Genomic DNA, 12,486 nt, shown 5'->3' with positions numbered 1-12,486 from the left:
GGCAGGAGAAATTAGATGCCAAGAATTTGTGAGATTGGTAGCCTCAAACTCTGTTCAGTCAAATCAGAGGGATAGACCTGAATTCAAAGGGTCATTTTAGGTATAAAGGGTGAGGGTACAAGTAAGATGGGAGAAAAATCTCTAACAAACAGGAGATTGGAGAGTAGAGAAGAGGCTCTGGATGAGAGTGTGGGGATGGTAATGACAGCACATACCTGGAGAGTACAGGTGAGCACTTTGGGTTGACTTCATTATGAGGATGCTGCTACTGGATGATTGGTGCTGTCTTTCAGTGGAGAGCTGAGCAGCATGACCTTTATTATGGGAAGAGCCCTTGATGTATGTGGTTTGCATCCTGAAATTCTCATGATTGAGTACAATTTAGTCAAACATTTAAGGATGCTTTGCTAGACTATGTGGGGAGGTAGGGGGAAGGAATACTTTCAGGGAATTTTGAGAAGTTATGAAACTACCAGGACTTCAGGGCATTGTCTTTTGGGAAAAATGTCTCTTGATTCTTGTATCTGTGGCTACTCAGAAGAGAGAACCAGAGAGATTATCCAAAAAATCATGTGACAGCCAGCCGAGTGTGGCTGGGGTTAAAGGTCCAATGGCAGTAATGAGAGGGCACACTAGAAGAGGATCTCAGCCCAGGAAGGCCTTCTAAGGAGAGTCTCAGGATTTGAACTTGATCTTGACAGTGTGAAGTTTGTAGCAGAAAGGAGGTACCACATAAACACTTGTATCTTCACAGACTTTTTTCACATGTGCTACGAATGAGTATTATTTTTCTTTTTGAATCATAAGTATACCGGTCAAGTGGATTGAAAATTAGATGATCGTAACACAAATTTTAATTGATTTCTACTTATAAAATCAACAAAGATTTTCTAAAAGCCTAAATGTAGAATTGAAAACTTTCAAAAAAAGAGGTGAAGATAATTAGGCTATTAATACTTCCATCCCACCATCTTACAAGTTTATTTCCTTTTTCTTTTGGTTTAGGGATTTGTTTTATTTTATGAAGTGTGAATATGCTAATATGCTGACAGCATGAGCTTGAAAAATCCTAATGTTTAAGAATTTATTTTCTTAAAAATAAATAGTGACCTTCTTAAAAATACACTGTGAAGGTGCACCATGAAAACAGGTACTGCTTCTGTTAATCCACCTCTGTGTTCCCAGCACCAGGCATAGATGGGGCTTGACTCTCCCCAGGCATGAAATCAGTAGTTGTTGGGTGGGAGTAAACATGTATGAGTGATCTCTTAAACTTTGAAATTGCATTGTTTTGATTTCAAGGCACTTTCTGGTCTCTCCTAGAATTTATCCTTGTTAAATTAAGGTAGATTAATACAATGTGTTGGGAAATCTGGTGATATTTAAGATGTGTGGAAATATTCTATTTCATAGTTTATAAAGCAGTACCAACTATACTCTTGACATTTGTGACTTTTATGAATTGCTTAATTTGGCTGAAGATAGTTTCTGTAATGGCTTATTATTATGCTTTTTAAAAAAAAAAGCAAATTGTTTCTCTCTGGGTATATAAGCCAGTTGGGAAGATTGGCTTATTATATTATATTATGGGCTTATTATATTGGTATATAATTCAGTTGGTTGAGATTTCCATGCTGAGCAGGTGACAAGACTCACTCGCCAGCTGAATGGCTCCGTCCTGTACACTGACCTTATAGCCCACATTCATATTTTTTCTTGAAGAGAATGATCTATCTCACCCATTACTTATGGTTTTTGGGACTATCTTGGAAAGAGTTAAAATTATAGATGTTAAATTCCTGAGTGTTGAGAGATTCCTTAATAATTAGAATACAAAGCTTTTTGGGGTGATAATTTGTACTGATTTCTTTAATTTTATTAGGTAAAAAAGCTCCTGTTTTATTTAGTAAAGAAATGATCGAGTCAATGAAGGAAGGTTCAGTTGTTGTGGATCTAGCTGCAGAGGCTGGCGGAAACTTTGAAACCACAAAGCCAGGAGAACTTTATATTCATAAGGTATAGCAAAAAAGCATTTTCCTGCCTGTGAATGAATGCTGCTATCTTTACTAATTTGTGAGGGTTTGTCTTTTTTTGCAGTGCTGGGAATAGAATCCATGACCTTACACATGCTGGGGAGGTGCTCTGTCACTGAGCTACATCCTAGTTTCCTCTGAGGGGGATGTTTATTCCTTTAAATGTTTGGAAAAATTGAGGCCTGAAACTTCTTAAAATTAAAAAGAGGTGCAGTTAAAGCTCCTTTTGAAATTTGTACTTACGTTTGAGAAAATGTATGTATATGTACAAAAGTTATATAATTTTTAAACTTAGTATTGACTGTGAGTGAGAATTGTTCTTGAAGGGCTGTGAGCTTAAGGTGATATATCTCTTTGTATGCTTTTTCGTTTAGGGAGTCACTCATATAGGCTACACAGACCTTCCCAGCCGAATGGCCACGCAGGCCAGCACTCTGTATTCTAACAACATCACCAAGCTCCTGAAGGCCATCAGCCCTGACAAAGATAATTTTTATTTTGAAGTGAAAGATGACTTTGACTTTGGTACAATGGGTCATGTCATTCGAGGAACTGTAGTGATGAAGGTAAGTAAAGAGATTTCTTCCTGTGGGCTTTTTTTTTTTTTTTTTTTTTTTTTAAGTTTTTATTTTGTAGTATTAGTGGTTGTATCCAGGGGCTGTACCACTGAGCTGCATCCCAGCCCTTATTATTATTTTATTTTGAGTCAGAGTCTTTCCAAGTTGCCAGGCTGGCATTGAACTTGGCAATTCTCTTGCCTCAGGCTCCCTAGTCACTGACATAACAGATGTGCACCACCACTCCTGGCCCTTCCTGTTTTTTTTTAAATGTAAATTCATTTTAGAACTTTTGTTCAGGAAAGAATCATGTTATCAAATATAGTTATATTCTAGTGAAATACTGACACACCAGGTTTATAAAATAAACAATAAAATTGTTTAAAAATGAAGAATGATTTAAAGAAAAATATTTCAAAGACTCATATACAGAACTCACTGAAAATATTCTTTGCATTTGAAAACCAGAAACAAACGAATTGAATAAAATAATAATTAAATGTTCTCCTGATCGGCCTGCTTTTTTGGGTTTGATCTGTATTTCTATGTATGTTCCAGACACAAATTATAGATTACACATTAAATATTTGTGTACACATGTTATAAATTATGTGAATTTATAATATATTAAATTATATATAGACTAGTTTTTTTAAATAGTAGGCTATCTTTTGTAAGTGATGTTTGAAATATCAGTTTGACTTTTTAAAATAATGCTATTTTCTAATCTCTCTTAGGATGGTGAAGTGATTTTCCCTGCTCCTACACCAAAAAATATTCCTCAAGGTGCCCCAGTGAAACAGAAGACAGTGGCCGAGCTAGAAGCTGAAAAAGCAGCTACTGTTACACCGTTCAGGAGGACCATGGCCACAGCTTCTGCCTACACAGCAGGTGAGGATACTGGCTACCAGGACCGAGACCTGATTGTGTTCATTTTATATGTAATGTCTTAATTGTCACACTTGGTAAATGCAGTGGTGTTGTTCTTCTTTGGATTCCATTTGTAATTGGGCCCAATAGACTTGACTTTTTATTGACACACTGCTTGTCCCACCTCCATGGGACTGAACAGCCATTCCAGAAAGACAAGCTGTATGCTGAATCCTGGAGAGCAGCCATGTGAAATAACACCCAGGCTATGAACACATTTCCTTTTATAGAAAATTTTAAATGTAGTCATTGATATTTCTATCTACATTGACTATGTCAAGTAGTGATGATATCAGATTGTGCTGGTGTTAAGTATGTGTAAATGGAGGTGAATGGAGGTGTTTTGTGCTTTTGTAAAACACCTGCTATGATTATCTGAGTAGTTGGCTAAGACTGGGGAACCAAATGTTTGCCTTAAAGAATAAACATTGCAATTATATAGCCCTTGGATATTTGACTAATAGTCTAAGTTACTCACCTAGTAAAAATTCACCATTTTGATTTTGATCTCTTTGTTTATAATTTAACATAAGTTTTTTGTTTTTAAATTCATCTTTTTGAAAACCTGAAAGTATTATTGTAAAATAGTAATAAATATTCATTATGACTATGCATTGTTAGAAACTGAAATCTGGGTATTTGACTTAAAATTGGTTTCTCTTTCACAGAACAAATTAAAAATGTTTAGATCTATTTAGAACCAAAATAAAAATAAAAGCAAACTATAAAGAACTAAGGACCAGCACCAGGCACACAGGATTCTTGTAACCTCAGCATTATCCAAATTCCCATGTGAGCCCAGATGTTCTAAAGCTAAGTGTGTAACTCTCCTTGATTAAAGAGCTCCGTTCAGCAAAATGAGGGGAAAGCTTCTGGTGGTGACCATTGAGAGAAGATAGGGCAGTGTCCCTACTTGCACTCACTTGTCAAAAAAAAAAAAAAAAGAAACTAGATTATTGTATCATACGTGGAGTGTTTTCTGAGTAGGATTGTAAATTTCCATTTATCTTTGAGATTCCTAAGTAAATGATAGGAAGGCACATGCAATTTTATTTTTCTAGGTTTTGGTTATATTTATTGAGTCAAGGTATATTGCTTTTTGCTAGACTATTAAATGTTTGATCTTTGTGTGTCTCTTTGATGCCCCAAACAAAAGACTATGGATTATGATAATTCAGTCTCTCCTGACTAATGTGGTTATAAGAATTATCATTTAATGAGTGCTAGGGATTGTGCTAAATATTTCATGTGCCTTAGCTAATTTTATTCCTTACAAAAATTCAGTAAGGTGGGCATATTATTATATTCTTTTGCAGATGAAGACAGGGTTACTAATTTTATGAATGAAGACACCAAAGCACAGAGAACTTAGGCCACTTGCTTTAGATCACACAGCTGGAGAACAGCAGAGTGAGGATTTGAACCAGGCAGTCTGACTTAAGAAAACATATGATTAACTACAACCCTAAACAACTCTCTGATTTTTAACTGGAAGGCCAAACATTTTATCTGACTTTCTTCCAGATGATTAACTGGCCATGCATTAGAACCTTGGAAATATTGTATGTGGTTAGAAAAACATAAACCTTCAGTCTTATTGAATGACTTAAAGTAAAATTAATGTCAATTTGTAGATGTTCCAGCTATGCCACTTAGACCCTAATAGCAAAGAAGAGAGAGAGGTTCCTTATTCAAGAAAGTTAAAATTCCAGCTCCCTGGGAATGGACTGTTGTTCTGTTTTCATTGACCACTAGGTAACCCTTTCTCCTGCTGCAGAGCAGCAATCCACATGTTTGCTATTAAGGAAGGCGCTAATTAAAGATGTATGTTCAGAGCTGACTGTTTGTATTCTGCACATTCTTAATTTAATCGTATTTTTTTCCTTTTCTTTGTAAAATCCTGTTTGCTGACTTGGTGTTGAGGCTGGAGCTGACTGCCCAGGCCAGCACTCCAGTCCAGATTCGGGAGCAATTGCAAAACTTCTGTCCCGGGTGGGTGGAAGCCATATGTTTTGGGGAGGTGCTGGAGTGAATGAAATCCTTCCTACTCTTTTAAAACCTCTCTTCCTTGGCCAAATCTGAGAGTGACATAAAATTGGCCTCATAAAAGTCCTGTCTTATAAAGGTTATGTCTTGCCCAAGTAGAAAATGCTTTGTAGCTCTTCTGTAGGCCTATAATTCTGGAATAAAAATGTTTGTATAAATACATGTGGCATTGTCAATGAAAGATGAAACGGGGAAGAGGACAAAGCTTTGCAGAGGAAAATGTGCAAATTGTTATTAAGGTGACTCATAAATACTACTAGATCTTTACAATTTATTTGGGGGAAGGAGTGGTCAGAAAGTTGGGTTTTGTCCATAATATCTTCCTCTCTCCCCTACTTCTCAGGTGCCAAATACCTAGAAAATTTGCTCATTATTGGCAAGGGAGTGGAATTTAAGACACTGACTCTTCACGTGTTTCTGTGTGTGGAGGTGTGTGTGTGCTTTTAATCTTACTAAGATAATGGGAAGTCATCTCACATTCTTTACTTTCTTTCTGTAGGTCTCACTGGGATGCTGGGTTTGGGTCTTGTGGCTCCCAATCTAGCCTTTTCTCAGATGGTGACTACTTTTGGCTTGGCTGGCATCGTGGGGTACCACACTGTCTGGGGGGTAACCCCTGCTCTCCACTCACCACTGATGTCTGTGACTAATGCAATCTCAGGTTTGTTCTTCATGCGTTGCTTCATCTTAGGTTTTCAAAGTCTTCTTAGTTCAAGTAGTACTTTCCATGAGGTTTATAAAGTCTGTGTTTTCAAATTGTTTCACTTGGTATCAGAGGTGGTTGTTAAGGTGACTCACAACTCCCAAAGGGTAGGGGGTTGTAAAGTAAAAGGTCATAGAGCATCAGCCCTTGGGCTGCTTCCATTTCAAGCAGTGCAGGTCCAGTATTTCTTTCAATTATGATTTCCTTTAAGGAAAGGGTTCCATTGGTGAAATGTGAAAATCACTGTTTTACAGAATCAGTTGCCATATCCTGTGGGGGCTCTTCAAGAGTCAACCTGACATTCAGCCTAGCAGGGTACAATAAGTCACACATGGTATCTGTTCACAGTGAAGCACAGGAGACAGGAACCAGCTAGTTGAGAGAATATCAAGCATTTCTTCACTCTGTTCCAAGCTGCCATCCATGTAGCTGGCCAGGAACTGTTCTTTGATCCCCAGTGATGGCTCAGACATAAGGAAATGATACCCATACTGGACAGGCAACAGGGCCCTTGGTCATTTCTTTTTTCTTTTCTGGTGGTGCTGGGGATCAAACCCAGGGCCTCACACATACCAGGCATGCGCCCTCCCACTACATTCCCAGCCCTTCATGGTCATTTCTTATAACATTGCCAGGATTTCTGCAGAGAGCATGTCCAGTTTTAAGAGCTTATTCAGGAAAGCCCAAAGCTTTGGCATCCCCATCTGATATTTATAGTTCATAATTAGTCCTCCAGTCTGGATGCAAGGTATCTACTTGTGGACTCTTTCCCATAAGCAATGTTTTCTGGTAGAATCACTGCTTTATATAAGTCAGGGGACAGAGCAAAAAAAGTTAAAGGAAGGTCAGATTCTAATGCAAAAGGAGGAAAGGTTTTGCTAACATTTTACCCATGATAGCACTTTGAGTGAGAAAGGTGTGGAGGTGTGTTGTCAATAGTCCTCATCAGGAAAATTGTTCATATCTGAATGGAGGCACAGGGAGGCTACTAGGTGTTTGGTAGTGAGAACTTTGAATCTGTGTATGACAGGTCCTTCAGCTGTGACATTTGATTTGGAGGTATTATTATAATTATTACATGGATGTTTTCTTTCTAGGTTTGACAGCAGTTGGTGGGTTGGCGCTGATGGGGGGACATTTGTATCCTTCCACAACTTCTCAGGGTCTTGCTGCTCTTGCTACATTCATCTCCTCAGTCAACATTGCAGGTATGATGATGAAAGAACCCAGAGTACTATTTTTTTTTCTTCTTTTTGGTACCAGGGATTGAACCCAGTGGTGCTTAACCACATCCTCTGCCCTTTTTTATTTATTTATTTTTTTTTGAGAAGGGGCCTTGCCAAGTTGCTGAGGCTGTCCTTGAACTTTTGATCCTCCCTTCTCAGCCTCCTGAGTTGCTGGGATTATGGCTGTGTGCCACTGTGCTCAGCTCAGAGTACTATTTTAATGGAGATATAGGATACAAATTCCAATCAGAATAAAGTGGACTTTCTGATTTTAAGAAACTAACTGTACCATGAAAGAATACTTCACTCAGACTATAAATGCTCTTTGTGAAGGAAACTTAATTATTTTGTCCATTTGTAATTGTTAGAAACTCTGTTGATAAAAGAATGAGTCTCCCCACTTCCCAAAACAAACAAAATGATGTCTTGCTACAAGTTAACTGGAAAATTATCGAATGCATAGTTTTGGATTACATTGACTTAGTGCTATCACCATAACATCTATAAAAGTATAATTTTATGTAACATTTTAGTCTTTTTGCATTACCACAGCCAGTGTTTGGTCCTAAAAACTGAAAGTTAAACACGTGATTCATGTATGAGTCTCATTTGGTGCTATTTTGAAACTAAAATTCTTTTTTTCAAAAAATACTTTGTTTTAGTTGTAGGTGAATATCATACCTTTTTTTTAAAAAAAATTTTATGTGGTGCTAAGGATCAAACCCAGGGCCTTATACAAGCTAGGTGAGCGCTTTACCACTGAGCCACAACCCCAGCCCTAAAATTCTTTAATGTGTCCAAGAAACCTAGTGCCTGTCCATATGGTAGTTTTTCTTTATCGTTTATTACAGTTTAACAAGTGAAATAGCCTAATATTAAGAAAAAAAAAATACTTTCCATTGATCTTTTGCATTTCCAAGCTTTTTGAAGGGCTGTTTGCTTTTAGTCATGCAGAAATAGTTGGTTTTGCATTTCGATAGCAAGTTTTCTTCCTGAATATACATAAATATATGTATTTTTTTTCTCTCTTTTTCCAAGCTAATGAAATTGGCTCGAATAGTAGAATGACTTTTATTTTTGACATTCTGAAATGTTACTTAAAATTATATTTATACATAGGTGAAAAAATATGTTTAAACAGAAAAATTTTAACACTGAAAAAAATCTCTCTGCTCAATGGGATCCTCTTTTTGTGTTGTCTTCCCTTTCTTTCGATAAGGTGGCTTTCTGGTGACTCAGAGAATGCTGGACATGTTCAAGCGTCCCACTGATCCCCCAGAATATAATTACCTGTATCTGCTCCCTGCTGGCACCTTTGTGGGTGGATATTTAGCTGCTCTTTATAGTGGCTATAACATTGAACAAGTAAGAGGCCCTTTGAATGCTTGCATTTTTACTACTCTGTTTTCTTCTTTATTAGATTTAACATTATTATTACCAAAATTCAAACTCAAGAAAATACAACTCTGCTAAGCAAGTACAGTAATCTCCATTCCTTAAGTATCAGGACTCTGGATTCTTCAGACAGATTTTCCTACTAACATGGGTTTACCTGTCTTTTCCTAAAATTTTCACATGAAAAAAAGGTTGAGAGGGTATTAATACCTTCTTTATGTACCTGGCTGGGTTGTTGTAAGGTTATAATGAAATAATCAGTGATTAACTTGAAAAATTTTTGTTATTAAGATTTTGTTATTTATTTGTATTTAGAACTATTAGTCCATTTCTTTCTTTCTTTCTTTCTTTTTTTTTTTTTTTGACACTTTATCACTGAACTGTATCAACCCTTTTTACTTTATATTTTGAGATAGGGTCTTGCTAAGTTGCTCAGGACCTTGCTAAACTTTTCCTGTGTTCTTTCTTTCTCTATAAATGCTGTAAATCATGTTGTTACCAAGAAATGTCATGCCAATTCAGTTTTAAAAAAGAAAATTTAAAAATTAATGTTGAATAGTAAAAGAGAAATAGTCAAGTTGAACTTTGAAAGTTCCCAGTCAAAATATAATAAATATAATAGAGCCTTAACTTTGATCTGAACTATTTTCCATTTCTTTTCAATGACTGTCACTGATTGCAACTTCTGTGACAGAAAAATCACGTCTCTCCTGGCTTCTTCTGTATTTCTAATTTGCAGTAGTTGTTGAATTAACAAAATATTTTTTAAGAAGTCAGGGAGATCAATGAATCAGGGAGATCCAAGTCTAAGTTCCAGATTCGCCCTTATTATTTGACCTTGAAGAAACCATGTAATCTTTTTAAGCTTAGATTTTCTCTTTTGCAAATTAAAGATAATAATTGTTTCTTCATGTCTGCCTCATGAAACTAAGTCCTCAGTGTAAGTAAAGTCTCTGCACAGTTCTTGGCACTTACAACATTAGGGGTTGGCTCCTTTGTAGCATCTGGTCAGGTTTAGTATTTTCACATCCAACAATAACTCCATTAAATTTATCTACTTTTATATGTATTTGTGTATGACATGAAACCCAGAAGAAACCAATTTACATAATGCTATAATTGCAAGTACAACTTAAAGTATTTAATGTGCTAATATTCCTAACAGGAAAACATACTAAAATATGAAAAGAGCTCAGATTTATTCCTTTGTTATATGAAGTTAATTTGTCCTTAGAGAATCATGCGTCCTCTAGAGAGGTCTTCTCTAAGCTAATAGACTGAAGGTTTTAATAATCTCTCTCTCTCCCCTTTCCTTTGAAAAGATCATGTACCTAGGCTCGGGTTTGTGCTGTGTTGGTGCCCTGGCTGGCCTTTCTACCCAGGGAACAGCTCGTCTTGGCAATGCATTGGGTATGATTGGGGTTGCTGGAGGCCTGGCAGCCACACTTGGAGGCTTAAAACCGGACCCAGAATTATTAGCTCAGATGTCTGGAGCGATGGCTTTGGGTGGTACCATTGGTAAGCACTTTTAAGCTTTGGCCTTCATGGACACTCTTGTCCTTCAAATACTTGAGGGTATTCAGCTCAGGGATTTTAGTGTGCCGTTATGTATTGCTTAATGATGGGGATACCTTTTGAGGAATGCATCCTTTCCTTGCGGTACAAACATCATTAGAGTGCACTTACACAAATCTAGCCGCCTGTATACCTGGGCGGTATATAATACATAGGCTATTGCTTCTAGTCTACAAGTCTGTACAGTATGTTACTGTACTGAATAGGTATGCAATTGTAATACAATGGTAGGTATTTGTGTGTCTAAATATAGAAAAGGTACAGTATAAATACTGAGCAATTGAAATTTTTCATCTTTATTATAACCTATAGGAGCAATGTCTTGTTTTTATTGAAGTGTCATTATATGGTGCATTCATAGATGTACTTTGTTAGAGTAAGTCCTTTTATTAGCAGCCTGATTTTTGAATACATATTTCTGTTTGAGGCCCATATTGATGAAGGAATTAAATTGCCTTAATGGAAATTGCCTCAGTAAATATTATCATTTATTACAGTTGGTATAATTCTCATTAAAATGCCAGTATTGAGTAAGTATGACAACTGTGTCAAAAGAGATGGCAAAAATATGAATGTACTCAGTACTTTTTTTCTTTACTCTGTCTAGATGGCTGATAGTAGAATAGGGTGCTGGAATACTTATGTTTGTACTATATATAGGCACATCTTTTGGTTTGCTCTTAAATAACAGTAGAAAATTCTACTTCTTAGATCTGTTAAAAACTTGAAAATTACATGTGTGGGCAAAGAAACCATTGTTAATCATGTTTAGTGGTGTATTGGACTATTGTTAAATATTCAGGAATTTTACAAGTTAGTTTTTAAACACAGCCACTATTAAAACCTAAATTACATAAATTTAAAATGAAATATATTAGATGCAGAGGTAACAATACTAAAAACATACTTTTTTGTAACTAACATACTTGACTTTATCAACCATGCTCTTGGGATTATTTATGTCTATTACATGTGTATAACAGAAATACTGTGAGGTAGTAGACTATTGTACATTTATTCCAAGTCCCACATTCAGTGCCATCACATTGGCAGGTAGAAATTATCGTTGGTAGAGGTATTTATATTATTGAAGTAAACACATGCTTGTCAATCTGGGCTTGATTTATTATTTTATTTTTTGTTCAGACCCAAGAAAGCAATGGAAATATTCATAGGACAGTTTAAGCTTAAAATATGTTGTGACAATAGCCCTTGCATTGTAAGTAGCACAAAAAATTGAACCATCTTGCAGTGTTTGAAAACTATTGTCAGATTCAGCAAGGAAGTCCCTTGCCAAATTGGCAAACGAGTCAAGTTCTCACGTACGTCTTGCACATACGTGCCATGAGCATACAGTGTTGTACTTTCATCCTACTTGTTAATGTAAACAAAAATATTAGCCAGTGTTTCAGTAGGAGGTATGCCCATTCATCAGTTGCAAATACAAGGTTGGCTGCAGGTACAAGAATTTAGCAAAAATCAACAAAAGCAGCCTGTGAAAGCCACTCATCTATGTGGAAGTTGGAATCAAGAGTATTGTGTATTTAATTCTCATTTGAGATTTGAGAGTTGTGTGCTATATACCTTTAAAATTTTTTTTTAGTTGTCAATGGACCTTTATTTTATTTATTTACATGTGGTGCCAAGAATCGAACCCAGTGCCTCACACATGCTAGGCAGGTGCTCTACTACCAAGCTACAACCCCAGCCCCATGCTCTATACCTTTGTATCAGTAAAAACTCATGTATTTATTTGCACATGTACACCGCTACCCCCACCCCCGGTGAATCGGTTGTTAAATATTTACCAGTGCGATGTTAGCTTTAAGCTTTCTTTTATACTTCCTTAGGGAAACTTTTTAAGTTCTTGACAATCTGTAAAAAACACTTGAAGGAAAAAAACCTGTGCTTATGTCAGGAAATCCCGTAGACATGATCTTAGCAAATATTTTGAGCACCACTTCTTCAGTTTACCTACCTAGAGCTATGAAATTCCCTCAGTCTCTTCTTTTGGGCATTCT

General features: G+C 36.5%; 1 protein-coding gene across 10 annotated transcripts in view; it reads left to right on the top strand.

The window, feature by feature from the left end:
• Positions 1 to 12,486, top strand: part of NNT (nicotinamide nucleotide transhydrogenase) — a 101,481-nt gene that overhangs the window by 38,644 nt on the left and 50,351 nt on the right. For all 10 annotated transcript variants that reach the window (XR_013764678.1, XM_079145055.1, XM_079145056.1 and 7 more), the window contains 7 exons: positions 1,883 to 2,016; positions 2,408 to 2,599; positions 3,328 to 3,481; positions 6,066 to 6,227; positions 7,367 to 7,477; positions 8,715 to 8,860; positions 10,213 to 10,408. Coding sequence is in view for 9 of the 10 variants with exons in the window: in XM_079145055.1 (XP_079001181.1) it covers positions 1,883 to 2,016; positions 2,408 to 2,599; positions 3,328 to 3,481; positions 6,066 to 6,227; positions 7,367 to 7,477; positions 8,715 to 8,860; positions 10,213 to 10,408 (1,095 nt within the window). In the remaining variant the exon portion in view is untranslated. The remainder of the gene's footprint in view (positions 1 to 1,882; positions 2,017 to 2,407; positions 2,600 to 3,327; positions 3,482 to 6,065; positions 6,228 to 7,366; positions 7,478 to 8,714; positions 8,861 to 10,212; positions 10,409 to 12,486) is intronic.

The sequence above is a fragment of the Sciurus vulgaris genome (genome assembly GCF_902686455.1).
Source record: "Sciurus vulgaris genome assembly, chromosome: 6".
In the NCBI taxonomy this organism is placed as follows: Eukaryota; Metazoa; Chordata; class Mammalia; order Rodentia; family Sciuridae; genus Sciurus; species Sciurus vulgaris.
This window is presented reverse-complemented; position numbering and strand designations above follow the sequence as displayed.